Consider the following 21679-nt stretch of genomic DNA (forward strand, 5'->3'; position numbering starts at 1 on the left):
TAATAATGCCTGCATCTCCAGATTGTATTTACTTAACGGAACTTTTCCACCGCAGCAGCGCGAATCGTCTTATTGCCCTCCAGCGTTGTGCGCATGCGCAAAATTTCCGGATATAAACAATAACATGCAGGCGGACCATAATGTAAACAAATCATACAGATTAATTACGCCAAGACTGATGTTTACAAATACTTATTACCAAAAATAATTTAATTTATTAGAAGATTAGAATATCCCGTCCGACCAATAACGGAAGTGAAATGAAAAGTATGTTTAATATCTGCTTAAAGGTTATTTTCAAACTGTACTTTAAATCAAAATTCAATTTTTTTTGCAAAAAGTTAGATCTTGCAATACAACAGCGATATTCATTTAGCAAAAATAAATAAATAAAAGAGTCCAACTCGTTTAAAAACACTAAAAAATTTATATTATTAACAGCAATTTATAGGCATTTGGGAAAAACTACAACTTAAAAAAGGCGAAGGCGATTTGAAGGCAGTCTAAAGGTGTTATGCTTAGTCAATTTTGCTATAAAAAATAGTGTGCCTGCTCAGATAAACTGCAGTGATACATAATTCATTCCTGGTATGGAGTTCCTGAACCATCAGACTTCCCCTGTCGCAGGTGAAATATGGTCCAGAGCAGCAAAGATGAGATATAAGATGGCAATTTTCCTCCCAGAGCACTGTGGATAAATAAATACTTGCTGTTATTACATCTCTCAGACAGATATAAAATAGTGTGGTGCCTATTTAATGGTGAAATGTGTCCTCCTCTTCAAACACAGGATGGATAAAAAAGGGTCACCGTCTGGCAAAATATAACATGACCTTTTTTTTCTTTTGCTCATAAAAAGCACAAAGGAAGAGAGGCCAGGTTGCTTTAAATAGACCAACTTTACAGTTTTGTTTTTGTTTGCATAATCAAAACATGAGTATCAAAGTTACAGCTCCAAATGAGGAGGGAACAGTCAGGATCTTTCTGTACTCTTAAATAATTTAAACAAGCAGCCTAATGTTAACTTATTATTCAAATGGCCTGAGGATGCACGTCCAATGATTTAAAGACATCATTAAGACTCACCTAATAATTATTTATTATGAATATTCCTTGCTTCCACCAAATCTACTTGTTAATTTACTAAAAAAAAAAAAAAAAAGCAATGTTCTAAAAGATGTGCTGATTAAAATTTTCTAACTGATGCATCTTTAATCTGTGACGAAACTTCTTGAACTTCCTTATACAAACCAATATTGCTACATTTCCTCCCTTTAAAAACGAGAACCTCCAACCTAAATCTGCAAAGTCTTCTGCTTTTTGTCTGATTTAATGTAGCTTCAGACTGACTCCTCCACAACAGCAGTTCAATAAAAGTTCAGGTGAAATCCCTATAGATGCTATGTGATTATATAAGGAGGTTATTATATGTCAGCATTCTTTTTTAGCAGCTATTGTTCTTATTTTACTTATACTATGACAACTATTCAACCTTTTTCTAGTGGGAATATGTAATACTGTAACATAATGAATTACTTTCTCTCTAAGCTTCTTAAAGTAAAATATAAATGACAAAAATGCTTGTTACCTATTTATAATAGAAATTGTTTGTTATTCTGCTAATAATTGTGGCACACCAGAACAATTAGTTCCCAATCTGATATTTTCTCATCCCTGAATAAAGGTGATCATGTCTAAGGCTGTTTTTTTTTTTTCTTCATTTTTTGATTTAATTTGAGATTACGCAGGAACTATAAGATATTTTTTCTCTTCTTTTTTATTCTTTTCATTTTTGTGATTTCTTTTCTTTCGGTAACTGCAGGAGTTGTTGTAAAAACCTGAGTGAAGTTGGCCACCCAGCTTCTTAAAATTAGACAAAAATGGTGTCAAATGTAAAATTTTTGTTTGTGCCGCTATCATTTTAAAGATATTAAGAAATGTTTCCAGAGGTCATAAAAGGTCAACCAGCCCCCCCACCTTTTTCAAATCAGACAAAATTGGTGTCAGGTAAACTTGGCTACGTTTGTGCAGCAAAATTGTATGTTTGTGCTGCTTTGGCTTTGAAGATATTAATAAAAGTTTAAAGGTCAAAAACTCAACAGCCCACACTTTTACAGAATCATTAATAAAACTTCATTAATATTTTCAAAGCCAAAGCAGCACAAGCAAAAAAAATTGCCGCACAATCCAGCACAAATGTAGTCAAGTTGATTGACAAAAATTTTATCTGGTTTGAAGAAAATGGTGAGGGGCTGGCTGACCTTTCATGACCTCTAGAAACATTTTTTATTATCTTTAAAAATGTTTGCTGCACAAATGTTTGACACCATTTTTGTCTGATTTGAAGAAGGTGGGGGGGCAACTTCACTCAGGTAAATGTTATTCGCTTTGTGAATTAGACGCTGTGCAAGATGTTTGTGAACAACAAAAAAATAAGATGGATCGGGAGCTTTGAGAAGCATATTTGTGAAAACTGCAGAGTGTGCCTGTGTGTGAGTCATAGAGTAAGTTTGTGTGAATCATAGAGTAAGTTTGTGTGAATCATAGAGTAAGTTTCCTGTTGTTAGAAAACTGCTCAGGTCTAAAGTGTACGTGTGAAACTGCAAGGAGAGAAAGAATCTGACCACGATTTCTCAGAAATGATCCAGAATGAAAACATTTTGATGCTTGATAAAAGTTGGATCCAGTTGCGCTCTGATTTACAGTAATTACCCAGAATAATTGCTCATAATAAGGAACCGTTTGTGAAAGCGTGAACCAGCTGCAGAGTGGCAGAAAAGGCCTGGAACAAGTCAGCAGCAGGGAGCAGGTGTTTGATCATCAGAAACTCAGAAAGTTGAATTGTTTTGACCAAAATCGTTTCTAACTTACTAGCTCAAAATCTGAACTATAAACAGGGCGGCTTAAAAGTAAAGCAGTCTCACAGAGCTGATTGCCGGGGCAATTTCACGCTCGACTTGTTTGGTAATTAACGGATAATAGAAGAGGCTGTTGAAGAAGAGCATTCATCACTACGTCCATAATTTGATTCCCTTAGAAGTGGGAAAGCTAAGTGTTTTATCTCTGAGGCCAACATTATATCTCCTCTTATCTTATACTTATATTTTTACTGTTTTTGTCAGAGCGAGGCATAAAGATGCTGGGGTCTGAGCTATTCTTTCAGGACATTTTCGCTTTCTTTTCAGCCGTGCTCTGTGTGGCATAAACGATCCAGACGTGTTGAACTGACATATTGTGACCAACTGGAACATTGAACCTTTCAGATACACTCAGGTTTCTGTCAAAAAATGATGTATTAATACAGTCCAGGGCTTTACTAATGAGGCTCTCCTGTTGCTGCAGTTCCTCCTTCACGGAAATTATTTTTAATGCTGTGCAATGTTGCTAAGACTCTATAATCATTATTTCACCTCATAATTCTGGTTTCTTGATATTTTTTGAGCTAGATTCACCCGTAAAAGCACAAACGTGGAAAAACAAGTGGCTTTGATTGTGAGAAATGCAGAAAATGGGTCACAATAGACAAGAAATCAATTAATTTCACAATAAATTAAAAGAAAACAAATAATTTTCATTTGCTTTACTTAGTGTTGTTCTCTTTTCCCTCTCTTTTTACTAAAAACTATCCCCTTTTTTTGAAAGATAATTTTGTTTACAGAGACTTCATAATTTATTTTTTTTGTTGTTTCTGTAGTTTTTTTAAATTTATTTTGGATATTTTAAATGTCTTCCAGTTCCAGTGTGTAAATGTTCATTAGATTTTAAAGTTTATTGGTTTACCTGCAAGAATATGTTCTTGCATTATTATGATGCCATTACCATTATATTACTTGAAAATGGTCTCAAAACAACATTATCATTTATCGCAATAAGTTCTGGAACAATTTATTGTCCAGCAACATTAGTTATTGTGGCAGGCCTAGCTACTGCACTGTTAGAGTTTTTAATCTTTAATATGCTAAATAAACTATTCTTGTTTTGATTAAATTTTGAAATGTCAAGGTGGAATTACAGCTTATAACGACTTTATCTAAACCGTTTTTTGCCAAATGCATTAAAACAAATCCTGTACGTTTATTTTGCGTTAATTTACACCAAACGTGCAACAAGACAAGTAAACTGAAGCAAATTACTCTGAAAAACTAGTTTTTAACTGGTTTAAATAAGCAACATCCATCCAAACTCTCAGGTTTTTACTACAAGCTGGGTTTAGATTATTTGATTACCAATTTACATATGTGGTGTGGATGTGACCTGAAATATTTTTCTTCTCGTCTTTGATCAGTTCTGCACTTCATGTGACTTGACACAAAAAAACCATGGTTTGGTTCTGCTTGACTTTATTAGTGGATTTGCATCAGCATGTCTGAAATAAGAAGGTCTGCAGTCTATGAGAATAATGACGCTAATCGAACAGATGAAACTGGTGAAAAAACGTAGGAAATTGCAGGTATCCAAAAACGAAAATAGAGCTCCATCTGTTTTTGTTTTATATTTAGCTCAGTGTTTTGACTTTTTAAGAAATCCTTCTTTTGTGCCTCAGCTTGACAATGTAGATGTTAAAAAATTCAAGATTTGCAGGAAGATTATCTTTGAAATTTATACCCGTACCCAAGCGTCAGGGCCTTGAATACAAAAAGTATAACTAAGATTTACTTTTGCAGCATTTCTGCAAAATTTTATTAACATCTCAGCTTTTGATTGCTGCGACTCAGACATCTTCCCATCCTCTCTGCTCCATTATCCCTCTCTCACTGTGTGAAGATGGGATAATGGGATAGTTTTGCACACAGGAGAGGGTGTTACATTTCATCTCCAGTCCATCAGAGGTTGAATCATTTTTAATTTTATTAGAGTTAAAATACTTTTTCCCACTTTGCTATACATCATCATTCCCAATCTTTCACAGTCTGACCCATTTCTCTGCCCAGGTGAGGTTAGAACGATGGTGGAGGGGAAAGAAAAACAAAATGAGTCAGTACATCTCTGTTAAGTTGTTAAAAGCTCATAGAAACCATAATGCACTTAGTAAACAACATGAAACAGGGTGTGATGAGGCTGTGTCTCTGTGATTTGGGGGCTTTTAAGTTTAAAAACAGGCACAGTGCCCACTGCAGCACTTTAGCTGGTGATGATAAAACCACCCTTGAGTCTTTTTCAGTCTCTTCATAATGGACAGCTCAATCTTTTGTGGGGGGCCGCCTGTCATTTCACTTCACTTTGCGTAGCCTTCTCTGCCCTCCTACCAGTCTGCCGTGCCATTCTCCAGTATGTGTCACACCAACTTAGAGTTAATATTTTCTAAAAAGAAACGTTCACTGAGCTTTAACTCCGGGCGAATGCCATTTTCTCTCTCTGTCTACCGAAACCTTTAGAGAGACAGCAAAGGCACACTGACAACACAACTCCACCTCGCAGTCCAAGTCGGGTTCACACTCATCCATCCAAACCAAATCAAACAAAGTCTTATCTTGTATTTTGCAGTAATTAAATCTCATTGGAGTTATTGTTAGGGTGGTAGGTTAACATTTCCTGATTCTTAATAGTATCCTTTTAACTTGAGAAAGAAAAAATCAGTGTGTTAGTAGGCTCACTGACCCTTTTAGGTAAAGCTAATATAGCTAATAATTGGGTTTTTCCTTCAGAACGTCTTGAAATCTTCATAGCTTGGATTCATCCTGCTTCCAGATGCTGTTCTTAGAGACTTTAATCTGTATTGATATGATGGCATCATGCAGTTTGTTTGAAATAACAATGTCAGTCAAACTGAATCATTTTGAGCCCTGAAGTTTTTGGAATTTAATTACAGATAGTCAGATGAAGCCTATTTTATGCAAAAAAAACCTGCCAAACATGGCCTAGAGATGGCGATAGTAAACCAGATAAAAAGGAAAAGAGAGAGAAAACCGGCCCTTGTTGCCCAAATGTCTGAATGACCCACCGGGAAAACGCCCAGTTAGCCAATCCAGGACTGATATACAGTAATAAGCACTTTAGAAACAGACTTCGCATTACTGCAGAAGCTAGCCTCTTCCTCGTCTCTATACTTGGAGGTTCAGCTAATCAACATCAAGGAAAATGAATGCTGCTTCTGAATTGGCTGTTTTGCAACTGCTAGCAAGTAGTGAGTAAAGTAGCATTGCGCCAAGGTATTTCAGATTCCCAAACTGCATATTTGGAAAAATCTGTTGCAAATAGACACAGGGAGATAGTAAGTTGAACTTTCTGTTATAGTCAAGAAGCCATTTGTGACATGTTTCTTTATCTTAATGGAAGAAGCCATCACTATGGCTGTACTGTGATCATAAAGATGGAAATTGTTAACAATAATATTCAGTAAGGTTGGTACAGATCTCCTCCTCCGGCAGTCTGACCTGTTGATTTATGGCAACATGGATTCATATGTCATGTTTACACCTAATCCAGACACAACCATGTGAATGCTGCTGCTGAAATCCAGACTATTCAGGCCAGTCAACGTTTTTCCAATCAGTTATTGTTCAGTTTTGTTGAACCAATGTTTCTCTTACCTGAAAGGAGCAACAACAGGCTTGGCCTCCTGCTGCTGAAACCCATTTCCTTTAAAGTTGGAGACAGTATCCCACTTACATTGGTTTTAACTAGTGGTTATTTCAGCTGCTGTCGCCTTTCTTGAACTTCCATACCCATTCTTCTCTGACCTTTGACATCTTCAAGGCTTTTTTCATCAAAACAACTCTTACTCCCTTGGCATTTTCTCCTTCTAGTGCAAGAAAATCCCAGTATAATCTGAAATATTCATCATCATGTCATATTTCTTTCCTTTTCTGATATTTTTTGCAGACTTAACCAAGTCAAAAGAACTGTTATGTCTGAAATATTATATTATAGAGGTCAGTACTTTAGAAACAAGGATATAACATCCATCTAAACCTGAGTCAGAACTTTAGATGCATCGTCGTTTAGTTAAATATTTACTAACCCTGTTCCAACTTTTCAGCTCCTAGCTCTGAAATTCTATTTTCTTTCTGTCAGACTGTGTTATCTTGATATCTTTGATAGATTACACCATAGAAATGGAAACAAATTGTGTCAGTGTACCTGTCACAAATCACTTAAAGCTGGTTCTTTCTTTTTGTGCTAAAGATGGCAGCATAATACTAGAAAAACATGATATCATAATGAGATGTCGATACTCCCAGATTTAATCAATGCTCTGTTTATTTTCCAGCATCATAATGTTCCCTCCACCTTTTATTACCATGATACACTTGTCACACTTTAGTATTGTAATTTGTTACAACGCTGTAAGAAGAGAAAGATGTGACAGGACTTTATGTCATACAAATCCTCTTTATTTCTTCATTTTAGACCCATATAATATGCATCTTTTTAATGCCCCACACAAATGGTATTATTGGAAACGATGTGAATGTAGATTAAGATGTATGTTAGAAAGTCAATTTAACTTGCTGAATACACTCACCGGCCACTTTGATAGTGTGAGAGATGTCATCTGTACCTGATCCCAGCAACATTAGGTACACCTGTCAAACAGCTCTTTAACACAAATGTGGAATCAGCCAATCACATGGCAGCAGATCAATGCATTTAGGCCTGTAGACACGACCAAGACGATCTGCTGCAATTCAAACTGAGCATCAGAACGATGAAGAAAGGGGATTTAAGTGACTTTGAATGGTTGTTGGGCTGAGTATTTCAGAAACTGCTGACCTGCTGGGATTTTCACACACAACCATCTGTAGGGTTTACAGAGAATGATCCAAAAAAGAGAAAATATCCAGTGAGCACCAGTTCTGTGGGCCTTGTTGATGCCAGAGGTCAAAGGAGAATGACCAGGCTGGTTGGAGCTGATAGAACCACAACAGTAACTCAAATTACCACTCGTTACAACCAAGGTATGCAGAAGAGCATCTCTGACCACACAACACGTTGAACCTTGAGGCGGATGGGCTACAGCAGCAGAAGACCATACCGGGTGCCACTCCTGTCATATAAGGACAGAAAACTGAGGCGACAATCCGCACAGGCTCAAAAGAAAATTGGAAAAACGTTGCCCGGTCTGATGAGTCTTGATTTCTGCTGCCACATTCGGACGGTCGGGTCAGACTTTGGCGTCAACAATATGACAGCTTGGATCCATCCTGCCTTGTATCAATGGCTCAGCCTGATGGTGGTGGTGCAATGGTGTGTGGGTTTTTTTCCTGGCACACTTTGGGCCCATTGGTACCAGTTGAGCATCGTGTCAACACCACAGCCTGCCTGAGTGTTGCTGCTGACCAGGTCCATCCCTTTATGACCACAGTGTACCCATCTTCTCATGGCTGCTTCCAGCAGGATAACGCACCATGTCATAAAGCGCCAGTCATCTCAGACTGGTTCCTTGAACAGTTCACTGAACTCGAATGGCCTCCACAGTCACCAGATCTCAATCCAATAGAGCAAATTTGGGTTGTGGTGGAACAGGAGATTCACATCATGGATGTGCAGCTGACAAATCTGCAGCTACTGCATGATGCTATCATGTCAGTATGGACCAGACTCTCTGAGGAATATTTCATGTATCTTGTTGAATCTTTGCCAACAAGGATTAAGGTTGTTCTGAAGACAGAAGGGGGTCCAACTCGGTACTAGAAAGGTGTACCTAATAAAATGACCGGTGAGTGTATATACCAATGTCAGTAGGTCAATTTAACTTGTCTATAATTTAAATAATAGACAACAGCAGTGATTTGATTATATGATTGCCTAATTACATCCAAGCAAACCTTTGCAATTGAGATGTTTAAATGAGTTTTTTTTTTCTCCAGACAAATTTAAGAGTTTATGTGTAATAGAGGGGCAGTGAATTAATATTCAGGATTGATGCAGTTTGTTGTTCACATGAGAAGACAATGTGGCAGCACTGACCTATGAAATCACTTCATAAATTGTCCAAATTGTAGAGAGAAAACAATCAAAGCAGGAAAACAATTAAATGTAATTTGAATGATTGCAAAGTATCAAACCCAAATTTAATCATGTGACCATGATGATTTGTCTTAAAACAATTTGTCCTCAAATATGTAAACAGCTTTAAGTTTGAGCTTCAGGAGTGATGTGTATATTTGAAATGCTAGACTTTGATTTGTGAAACTAGGCCTTTTTTGTGTGTAAAGCAGCTCTCTGGAGAAAGTAAACACTCAACAATCTATTTTTTTCATTAGCAATTATTGCCGCTGCACCCGTCAAGTGACAAAAGAGCATACTCATCATTGTCTCTTTCATTGACTCCAACAACTGAGGGACAGAGTGAATTTATCTGTGTTTAACACTCACTTTGCACTCTGTTCCAGAAAGATAGACAGCTGCAGCTAATGCAGGCTCACTAATAGCGTTTTAAAATGGAGGCAGGAGGCTAATAGCGGTTTTAGAGTAATAAAACAATAAATCGATTTATCTGCTTTTCTTGCTTGCTCCTTGTTTTGCGTATTTTGGGTTTGCTTTCTTTTCACTGTGTAACTGGTCTGATTTGCCAATTATCGCACCTGCATGAAGTATTTTACTCCCTTGTGGAGGTAGTCTGCTTTTATTGTCGCTAATTCATTGTCTCTCTCTGTGAAACCTCTGGGGTTTGTAACTCGGGAAATGTCTTCGTGTTCAGTAAGGATGGTGTTGTCCACACATGAGTTTAGATAATTACTTTCACGCTCAATCATGGCATTAACGGCGGCGTATTAAGGAAAATTCACATTTTGTTCTTCCTTCTGGGTTTCTGTTGCTCCTTAAAGCAACCCAATTGCTTTAAAAAGCCCAACATGCAGTCAGCGAAGCCCAACCCGTTACCTAGCAACCCAAGTGTAGCTCCAGCACATTTGGTCATCTGGTTTTCCCACTGCATGCACTGTACAATGGTTGCTAGAAAAGACACATTTTGTTGTTGACTTTACCATCCAGAAACCACTTGCTGTTGTTTATGCAGGAGGCTCCACTTATGCTTTTCAAAGATGGATGGTTGTATAACTGCGCATCTGTTTGCAGCTATTTTCACGTGAAAGTGTAAACGTTGAGTTGGGGGCTGTGACCAGCAGAGAGAAAGAGACCCTACAGCAGCTCGTCTTTAAAGGAGCTCAAAATAGACAGGACTCAGCAGAGTAAAATGTCATCATCTAAGAATGATTTTGTTCCAAAAATGTAATGATTATGTTTTGTATCGCCCATAGACCTATCCTAATCTTTTCAAGGAAACATAATAGTTCACCTTTAATGTTCTGTCCATGTGTCTAGTGAAGTCCATCCCAGTCTGTAGCCTCAAAACAACCCTGCAGAAATCCTTTGACCGTTTTCTCACAGGTTTCCTCAGAACGAGAGCAGAGAAAAAACCCCATTTTGATCCGCTTTGCCAAGAGGAGGTCTTGGAACAAATGTATAAACATCCCTGAGATTTTCATAGAACAAATCCAACATCTTGTTTTCCCTGGAAAAGCAGCTGAGGAACCATTGAAACATTGGAAGTCCAGTTGGTGGAAATTGGCCGGGGATCCCGCTCTGAATTACAAAGGATGCAAATATAATTTAAATATATTTTTTTATGTTGTTTTTAACTAAAAATAAGTTCCTGCATTTGATTCTTACAGAGTCAGTCACTGATTTATCTCCTGTTTTGGTTAAATTTGATGTTGTAGAAAACTGATTTACGCAGAGTAGATTCAGGCATTTCTAAATTTATATTGTTAAATTATTTAGTAAAGTTCCTTTTCTAGCTCTAAATGTATTTAGATTATTTTTAATCATCTTTTCTCTTGCCAAAGTATATATTCCTTTCTTCAAATGCCCAGATCTAACATAATCAAATATGCAAGTTAGCTGATTATGTCATCTAGCGATTAGTAGTAGTACTTTAAGGTACATGTGAGGCTGTAAATAGCTGCTACATTTACTCAAGATTCCCCCAGGGTATTATAAGCCTGGCAGGCCACCAGGCTTTACTTGTGCCCCCACCAAGCTTAGGATTGATTTTTTTAAAAGTCTTTTTAAAATGTTTAAATTTTTTAGGACTTTAAAGTTGGTGTTCAGGTATTAATCGTGAATTATTTCAATAACTCGTAATTGTCAAGCTATATTTTCTCATTTCCTGCCAACTTTAAAAGATTTTTAACTCAAAAACACGACGGGCCGCTGGATGAATGACTGCCCTAGCACCAGGCATAGAAGGTTTTCTGGGGGAAACCTTGAATTTCCTGTTATTTTGCATTCAGATTCTGCTCTAGCTTGGTAACAAGTTCAGTTAAACATCAAACATGTTGATAAGCATATTAGCTGTTATATTCTTCTGACTTTGCTTAATTTGCAAGTGTTTGAAAGCTAACATGCTAAGCTATATGCAATAAGACAGTAGCTGAGAGTGTTTAGTTGTGGCTGTTTATTCGTGTCAGAGTTTATTTACCCTCCTTTTGAGCAGCTGTTGCTGCACAAACCAAATTTGCTTTTCATGTTTTCCAGGGCTTTAAGCATTTATGGCGCTTTTTAAAATGGTTACGATGAAACATAACATCTCAGCTCATTTGACACAGTGGATACTAAAAACCAGACATATAAAAGTCATTCATTGCTCACTGATGCAGTCCCACTTCGTCCCCTGTAGGTTTCTGATAAAACATCACATCTGTTTTTCTGGTGATTTTGGCTTTTCTGGTGCTTTGGTGTCGTTTCTGCTGCAGCAGACTGGAGCTAATGATGAAAAAGGAGGAGCTGTGATGATCTCTGCTTTGATCCAGAAATAAACTTTCCCAAAAAGACATTTCACAGTATTTTGCCATATCTTGCATCACAGGACTCCAATTGCTTGTTTCATTCAGAATTAGTTTCAGAACAGAGGAAAAATAACCAGATGAGAGGTTTGATGCTTGCTGACTCCAATAGTGAACACGTATGTGGTAGAAACATGTTGATGATTCATGATTCACAGCGAAATATTTAATTATCCTGCTGTCTCCCATTGTGATTAAACAGATGGTGTTACGCTGCTGCTGACTTCAAGTGTTCTTTGCTGTTGTTTTTGGAGGAATTTTTGTGTTTGGATCAAATCTAAACCAAAGAGAAGCAATGATTATTGTCGTTCTGGTCCAAAAATGAGACATTTTTTAGATTTTTCTTTAATTGGAAACTGGCAGGCCGGCTTTAGAGAGAGTTGCAGAGATGAAGTAATGACAAAATAAACAAGACCTTTACGTATTTTTATCAGTGACAAACAGTTTGTGCCAGAAAATAAGAATATACCAACTCCACAAGAAAAGATGGTAGTGGCAGCGTTATGACACGGGACACCAGAACTGCAATGGTATGGCTTCTGAACTTCTGTTTACAGATTAAACACAGAGGAATAGTCAAATATTTCTGTCAAAAAATATCTAGAAACCAAAGAGTTTCACCATCCAAATCTGTTCCTACAAAGTGAAAACCGCTTATAATTTGTTTTCCATTTAGGCCTGTCACCATGACAAATTTTGCTGGATGATAAATTGTCCACAGAAGTCATTGCGATAAACGATAATATTGTTATTTGAGACCGTCTTTAAGTAATAAATTGCATAATAATAATGCAAGAACACATTCTTAAGGATAAATAAACTTTCAGTTCTAATGAACATTTAACACTGGAACTGGAAGACATTTTAAAGACCCAAAAGAAATTAAACAAATAACAAATAAAATGATTGAAGTCTCTATAAACAAAACTATTCGTTAAAAAAGAGAGTTTATTTGAGAGCAAAGCTTTTTCAAGACTTTTGTCATCCAGTTTTTTGGTGTAAAAAGAGAAAGTCAATAAATCATTCAAATATATATTACTGAGTTTGTTTAAATTTATTATGCAATTAATTGATTTATTGTAACGCGTCTACTTCTATTTTGAAATTATTTGCTTCTTTACACTGGTCTGTTCAAATAAAAATCCCAATAAAATACATGAAAATTTGTATTTTCTCCAACAGACCTGAAGGTTTTTTGACAGCCAGCTCTAACAAAGCTCTCTGTATGAACCTCCTTTGTTGTTTTTGCCCTTTTATTATGTTCTGTTTGGATCAGTGCAGTATTTATTTTGAGTTGAGCATCAACTGCTGCTCTGACGGCTGGTGTATTAACCCGAATGAATCATCATGCTGCTTCCGCAGGAAGACGGCTTATTTGTTCTCGCAGTTCTTTGTTTTCGGTCCTCTCGTTGGGAGTTAATGCCATGTTGCCTTTCCTTGTTGGATTTTTTTTTTTATCAATACAAACAATGCATCATGTCCCTATGATCTCAGAGCACAAGAAGACAAATTAGATGATGGATCAGTGATTTTCTTGTGACTCAGCCACCCTTGCTTCCCTCTGGAGCTTCTGCGACTGCAAATAACATCTTTACTTCATCTTTTGCTTATCACATTCCTTAAATCAGCTTGGGAAACTACAACTAATAAGCCATTAGCCTCTGATTTAGCTAGCCTAAAACTCTTTATGTGTGCTACATCCTAGCAGGTCAAACATCCATTAAACACAGACGGTTATCTGTGACCTTCTTTCAGATATTTTATATCAACCGATGATTAATTTCAACCCGAGAACTGCTGGTAAAAGTAACTGCTTCTCCCTGTTGACGATGACATGTTCTGTAATTGACTGTAATTAATATTTGCCATCGAATTGCTAATGTGCCCCAGAGGCAGAGCACTGAGATGGCCGTATTACTAACCGATGATTAAATGTCCACAACGTGTCCTCCGGGTGGTGATAGGCCTTGACAGTGAGTCAGAGGACAGGGAAGGGATCGTCCATCCCAGACTCACTGCATCTTGTAACGCTTTAAAGCTCTGGTTCACAGATGGAGATAAGCAGTGTTTCCTTTTACAACGAGAATAAATTAGCTGCTGGGTGGGTGGGTGGGTGGGTGGGTGTTTTTCCACTGGTTTAACAAGTTGTCCAGTAAATAAATGATTTGTTAAATATTTTTTATTGTAAAACTGATTTAAAATTTATTCAATTTTAAATAATTTTCCTGTTCAAGTTTTACTATAAATATAAATAGCTTTTGGATTGTGATCTTGGTATCATTAATCACTCTTTAGTGATTACCTTATATCAGCAAACATTGTTTTTTGCAAATGTTACAGTTAAGAGTTTATTGTTAGCGTTACATTGAATGCTAACACACTGTTAGCTTGCCGTCATTTACTAGTTTTAGGATTTATCTACCTCAGAGTCAACAAAACTTACAGCTTTTGCTGTTTGTTGTTGGCATTAGCTTTACTGACAACCAAATATTAGTGTGGAAGAGGTATCTTTGTGAACTTGGTGTGAAAATTTTGGCTCAAAGCACCTTCCATAATCAATATCACATATATAAACTTTTGTTCTTGAAGTTATATTTCAATTTTACTGAGTTTTCTACACTATATCTGACTATGACAATTGAAGAAGACGAGCTAAGTCCACCGTTGATGTTTTCATGAGTTGTTGCAGCAATAGTTTCCCCTTTTAAGCATTTTTACAGGAGAAAGGGAAGAAAGGTTTCCCGGTTCTGAGTCCTTCCGACTCAAGTAGGAGTTGGCTTGGAGAAACGAAGGCAGTAAGCTGTCCCCTGTGATTAATTCAGATGAGCTGAAGCATGAACCCCACAGGAGTGTTGCTTGGATAATTACAGCAGAGAAGATGGGAGCAAACGTCGTCCTACTGACAAAATCAAAGTCACAGAAACAATTAATGAAGCCGAAGAAATCTTGTTTATCGTCTTTGACTCTCTCCAGGTTGTAGCTAACAGGGACTGCTGCGGTTTTTACTGCTTGTGTTGTGTCTGTTATTTTAGTTGTTGTTGGTTTTTTATTATTTATTTAAGAAGCAATCGTGTGGTGTGTTTTCCAAACCCCTCGGGAGTCTTGTCAGTTCTTGAAGCTGCAGTCTCCTGTTTACTCTTTTTATTCCTCGGATAGCAGGATGTTCCACCTTCAAAATGCACATTTCAGCTATAAGTTTTGCCTCCTTAAAGGTTATAAATCTGTTACTACTTCTTGACTATTAAGCACGCAGCATGCAAGTTTTGTCCTTAATGGATTCCCATAGTTCAACAGAGTGATAACAGTTCCTCTCAGAGTTGTTTTTCTTCATTTTTCACACTTCTATTACATTTCTAATCCCTCATCAATCAAAATAATGCGTTTTTTCTTCTCCTTGTTTATATTCCTTACAGAAACACAAAGCTCCAATCTTCCAGTAAACTGAATGAATAATTAGATCAACAGAGGAATAAATTTATCTGTGAAATAAACCCTGCAGCCTGACTCTGCAATATTTTCCCTCTTACAGCCATTTAATCGTTATTCTTAAATGCATCAATAATGACCTGATCGATCCACAGCTGTGAACGCTGTAAATCTGAGCATTATCTGAGCAATCTGGCCCGCTGTAGCTTTTTATGTGGCCCTGTAGACTCCAAATTAAGTCAATAAATTCTTCAAGTTTTCACAAATCTGGAAAATTCACACAAAATCAACAAATCTCCACATTTGTTTTCTGATTTTGTCTCAAATTTCTCTCAAAATTGATCAAAGTCACATTTAACGTCATGCATCAGCACAAATATTGTAGAAATTACTTATAAACATTTCTAAATTAGCACCACAGAATCTGTAGTTTAGATCCAGGAAAGCTCAAAAGCAATCACAGAATCCTGTAGGAACAGCCATTTATTGAGATTTTTACAGTTTAATTTGTTTTATCAATATATTCTGGCACAAGAACATTCAGATTTTTTATTTAACCCAAAATGAAAATGAGTTTGACACCCCTACCTTTTAGGATTAAATGATAATCCCTCTTCTTGGATAAAAATGGTGCTGCATCTTTGCATAAATGACATTTTTAAACCCACTTTAATTAAAATACATATAAATTTTGCTCATTTACAGCTGTTCGAACAGTAAACACCTGTTAAAACATTGATTCTTGATTTTTTTATGATGTTTTTCCATAATTTTGCCTTCTGTATATATTTTATTAATCTTCACCACTCGTTCCGGATGTTATAGTTGGTAAAAAAAAATAAAAAGTGTCAATAATTAAAATAAATCTGCTCAATTCATCTTGTTTGTCTTGTACACTCTCAGAATTGCAAGTTTAGATGATTAAAATGAGATATTTTGGTTTTTCAGAGCTACACCTGAAGGGCTGTAAAAGTGTTGCCCAGTGGGATTAGTTAAGTTTTCCCAATCTGAATCACCACTTTAACAAAACTTGCCTAAATTCTCCACTCAGGCAGTTAGAGATACTCTAAATCAAAATTGGACGATTTTAGCTGTGCTGGTTATGAAGTGAAATATTTCTGCTGGGCACTGACCCTGAATAAATGAACTGAATGAAACTGAAACTGAACAAAGGAGAAAATCAGAGATTATGTGTGTAGGATGGCTTGTAAGACAACAATTTACCACTCAAGACAGTGTGGGCATATGGTAGCTTAATCAGTAGACGGGCTTTGTGTGTCAGAGGAACGCATTTCCTTTTTACGTCAACTAAACCTCCGATTTACAGCCCAGTTTTAATCAATGAAGCTGATTTTTATAATGTTTTTCAGGTGATTTGGTTTCCCGGGCCATGCATCACCTCCAGCCGTTACACATCAAGAACCCGAGCAACGGGACGCCGGCCCACCAGAAGAGCAGCTCCACGGTCCACTGGGAACCCGAAGCGCTCTACACCCTCTGTTACTTCATGCACTGCCCACAGATGGAGTGGGAGAACCCCAACGTGGAGCCATCCAAAGTCACCCTACAAACCGAGAGGTGATGTTTGAATCCTGGTTTATGAAGGTTTATTGAGAGATTAATGAGACAGCAGGGTTGCACCGACACACTCTTTTTATTTCCAAAACGATGCAGATATTTGATGTTTAATGAAAATACAGAAAAACAATGCCGACTTAACTTAAAATGTTTGGTTTTTATTTAATGTATTGTAACTATGTGAAAACATAAGTTAAATCCACTTAATTTATTAACTTAAAGTCAACTTTATTGCTCACTATACACCACAAAATTCACTGAAAGAAGATTTCTAAGATTTTCTCTAGAAAATCTTAGAAATTTTCTAGAATAAACAAGTTTCTGATTGAAAAGTCAAAAATCTGCTTTAAAAAAACCTCTGGTGTTTTTAGATTAATCTCAGGAATTAAATGGAAGAAATATGGAAATTTATGAATGTCAAAAGTAAAAAAAAAGTTGCTGTAAAAGCCTTAGATACCTTTAAATTAATCTTGTAAACTAAATAGAAGTTTATTTAGTTTACATAAATTTCATTTTAGTTTTTATAGAAATTTATAAAAATGTCTATCAATATATTCTGGTGAACATTTACTCACCAAAGAGTAAATGTTCCTTGGTGAACATTTACCAAGAACATTTACCTCTTGTTCCTAACACATCATCGTTTAATTGAGTTTAACTAAACTTTGACCAAAGTCCAGTTGTGTCCACTCATCTCCTTCAATTAAATACAAAGTTACAATTAACAGTGTGGGACACAGGTGTTGATTTCTATTTCTGAAACTAATAATAAAATTTTTAACAGCTTGAGATTTATTAGACTCTGCAGAATGTGACTTCTGGCAACTAAAGTGATTTTTGCATTTGTACTTTTAACCTTCCAGACAAGTTGAGTACAGGCGCACAATAAAATCCTACATTTCTACTTTCCTGCTGAAGATATATCCTCCAGCTGCGTGGGCTGGTCAGCGCTGACACTTGCCAAAGCCTGCAGCTTCTTGACGGACAGATATCTCAACGTCTTTCTCGCTTTCTTCCTCGCTGAGAAACGCTGAAACTCCATCCAGACGACCCTGGGGAACGTGAGGAATGTCAAGGCGGAGTGACACGTCAGCAGAGTTTCCATTCCTCTGAGACAAAACTCTGTTTAGCATTCAACTGAAAGCTTGGAGACGAGCAGCAAGAACCTGAATAAATCTGCAGGATGACAAGCAATGTGATTAAATAGGATGAAAAAGTTCAGTTGAAACTAAATGACAGAAGCAAGGTTACATTTGCAAAAGAACTGCAGAGTGTTCAAAGATTTATTTAAAATATATATATTAAAGTGTAGACTAGACAGTGTATGCTTAATTATTAAATGTCATTACAGTGATAACTCTTTGATAGATAAGATTAGAGTTATGTGCTTTAATTTATCATATTGCACAACTTTAAAGTTTTACTATCTGTAATTAAATGTGAATATTGTTTCTAAAGGTCAGATAAATCTGAAAGTTGCATAATTACAAAAGTTTATTGAATACTGACATGAAAATGTACAGCAAATTAAAATTAATTTGCTCCATGCAAAATGGAGTTAACAAGCGATAACATTACATATGAATGTAAAGATGTTTTTTATTATTATTTTTATAAGTGTGAATAAATAATTCACAATTGGGTTTACAAAGCTGTTTAAACATGACTAAAGTGTTCTATCGCTATAGATAAACTAATAAAAAGTAAAAAAGCAAAAATCTTCATAAAAAAAAATTGGCATCCATCAAAGTGGTACAAAAATGCATCAGTCATTTTTGTACCACTTTGAAATGAAATGAAGACGGCAAACTTTAAACGAGGAAATTTTTCAAACCAAGTGAATTTAAAGTGAAAGGTGATAAACAACTGATTCCTTCATTTTTTTACAGAATAAAAACTGTAAATACTTTTAATTTACACTATTGTTTTGCTTTCATCCATCACTGTTATTTTTAAAGAGGTGAAATAGTTTAAATTGACTGCTCACAGAAATTGTTTCCCTTTCTGATGGACCCTGGTTTTATCCTGCATCCGATAAAATGACTCTGCAGAGCACCGTGTGGGTTATTTTTAGATTGATTAATCTAAAAAACACACTTTTATAATAAATTATGAAGAATGTGCATATCATTTTTCAGTCAGGCAGACCATTGCTCTTTGTGATAAATGAGGGTAATAACAGCACTTAGAAAGGTTGCCACTTCTAGATCTCTTTCAGCTCTGAATTGTCCCTGTAATCAATTTTAAGTATTGATTTTGTGTTGCAGCCTCTCTAATATCTATAAGGACATCTTTAATTAGTTTAGTTTGAGCCTCAAATGGAACCAACATCTCTATTAACTGTTTAAGCCGGGCTGGGATTTTAGCTAATGGTGTAAATTATTAATACTTTACATTGAAATTGTATAACGAGTGTAACTTACTCACACCGTGCTGCTGAACAAATCATTACCCTCGTCAAATTTAATGTAATCTGACTTTAAAATGACTGATGCTAATCATTGCTGAACTCTGTTCTGCTCTGCAGGCCGTTCTTGGTTCTGCCTCCGCTGATGGAGTGGATCCGGGTGGCAGTCGCCCACACCGAACACAGACGGAGCTTCTCTGTCGACAGCGACGACGTGAGACAGGCTGCCAGGCTGCTGCTGCCCGGGGTGGACTGTGAGCCGCGGCAGATAAAGTAAGAACGAGCGACTAGCAAAAAGAAAGCCCAAATATACCATACGGGCTTTGATTCCTTACTCTTTGTGCAAATTTCTCACTGGTTTTGGTTAAAAACTGATTAGATTTCTCACGCTGCGTTCACACCGAACACGTCCAGGCGAGCGTTGAGAGGAAACTCTTTGGACTCTCATACGTGAACCGCACACTCTTCCACCATCTTCTGCATGTTTCGTCTAAATAAATATGTTTTTTTAACGTCATTCAACGTTTTTGCTGGACTTACTCGGATAGCTCAAATGCTGGGAAATATTTTCAAATAGTAAAAGTTGTAACTTATCCGACATCCCAACTTCTCTGCTGATCCTTTCTACTCCTGTCTCTGTAGTCGTAACTGTGATTGTTCGTAGATTGTAGAACGAAAGCAAACAGCCACAATTACCTCCACAGTTTTTTTTTCTGAGATTACGTTGGAAAACGTACCAGAGAGTCATAGCTGAGTCTCTCTATTGGTTGATTCCTCACATCGAGCGGCGGAAGTTCAGATTCTCCAACTCCAGCGTTGAACGCCTTGACGCCCGTCAAACGCTTGAAACACTTCAAATTGTGCTGCACACACAAAACGCGACGCAGGGCGTCTCCACACAGACTTTGAGTGTAAACCAGAAGCGCCTGACTCTCAAATCGCGTTTGGTGTGAACGCAGCATCAGCCGAATATCATCAGCGTATAGATTTATAAAAATTTAATCAGTGAATTAAATCTTTTTTTCAAGGTTATTTGCTTTCCTGTTGGTTTTAGCATCACATTGTAACACAAGAAACAATTCACACAATAGTTTTATAAATGACTCTTTAGTTTTGGTTTGGTTACTAAATAAAGACAAAACAGCAGAAAAATAGTTTAATTTATTGTGTGAAACTTTGCAAAAAAAGAACAAGTCTTGTTGTTTTTTATTCAGAATCCCTTTTATCTTAAAAAGTAGCAAAAACAACTAATACAGATGGCAACATAAACCTTTCCTGCTGGTCAAGTTTTAATGCATAAATGGTGATAATAATGTAATTACTTTATTTTTTTTTGTTGGACCAGCAGCCTTTTTTGCTTCATCTAAGTTGCAGTTGCTATTTTAAAAACATTTTCTCACAAACACATCTCTGTGTTACAGTTCACAGACAGAAAAGAAAGAATCTGCTAAGCTTTTGTCTCATGCAACATCAATAATTTTAAGGATTTTATCACGGAGTCGTGGGTTAACAGTCCTCCCACTTCAAACATTTGTGGAGATGAAACAAACAGAACAGCGAAGGTGTTTATCAATTAGCATCTCTTTTCAAAATGCCACATATAATTGTCAGGTAGAATCAGACTAATATTGTGAAGAGGTTTCCCTGCGACCCTGTTGAGAACCGGATCGGCAGCAGCTGTTCGCAGCGTCAATTAAGAGTCATTAGAGAGAGAAAACGAGTCGCAGCAGAAGCCTCACCTGGAGGAGGCAGAAGACTGAGCTCTCACGCTCCAATATGAGTGAATCGTCTCTGAGTGTAAACAGCTCGATGCGTATAGACTCGGTTCTGGTTTAAGCCGGGAAAAGCTGAGCAATAATCATTCCCGCTCTCTCCCGGCGTCCTTTGGGGAGATGAATGCCCACCGATTCCCCAAATCCATTTCTGAGATAAGCCCCCACTTAGTCACGATAATGTATCTGCTGCTTCCGTCTGCAGAGCCGAAGATTGTTTCTGCGCCACCCGGAAGCTGGACGCAGCCTCCACCGAGGCCAAGTTCCTGCAGGATCTGGGCTTCAGGATGCTCAACTGCGGCCGGACGGATCTGGTCAAGCAGGCCGTCAACCTGCTGGGGCCCGATGGGATTAACAGCATGAGCGAACAGGTGTGACACTCAACACACACACACACACACACACACACGCACACACACACACACACACACACACAAACACACACACACATACGTTACTGTTAAGAGCCCACTGCACTGCATCCCATTGAAAACCTCCTGGTTATTCCACCAAATGTTGATTTCTGAACTCTCCCTGAGTTAAAACATTAGTATTGTTGTTTCTAAATGAGTATGAACTTGTTTTCTTTGCATTATTTGAGATCTGAAATCACTGCATCTTTTTTGTTATTTTGACAGTTTCTCATTTTCTGCAAGTAAATATGAAATTTTTGCTTGAAATTTCAGACATGTTGTCAGTAGTTCATA

The 21679-nt window shown here is 37.1% G+C and overlaps 1 protein-coding gene across 2 annotated transcripts in view; it reads left to right on the forward strand.

The window, feature by feature from the left end:
* LOC102235035 (ankyrin repeat and BTB/POZ domain-containing protein BTBD11-A) overlaps positions 1-21679 on the forward strand; it is a 180110-nt gene that overhangs the window by 135821 nt on the left and 22610 nt on the right. For both annotated transcript variants that reach the window (XM_023350132.1, XM_023350133.1), the window contains exons 3-5: positions 16586-16793; positions 19321-19473; positions 21178-21343. In XM_023350132.1, coding sequence (XP_023205900.1) covers positions 16586-16793; positions 19321-19473; positions 21178-21343 — 527 coding nt within the window. The remainder of the gene's footprint in view (positions 1-16585; positions 16794-19320; positions 19474-21177; positions 21344-21679) is intronic.

This window comes from Xiphophorus maculatus, chromosome 17 (assembly GCF_002775205.1).
Source record: "Xiphophorus maculatus strain JP 163 A chromosome 17, X_maculatus-5.0-male, whole genome shotgun sequence".
Classification (NCBI taxonomy): domain Eukaryota; kingdom Metazoa; phylum Chordata; class Actinopteri; order Cyprinodontiformes; family Poeciliidae; genus Xiphophorus; species Xiphophorus maculatus.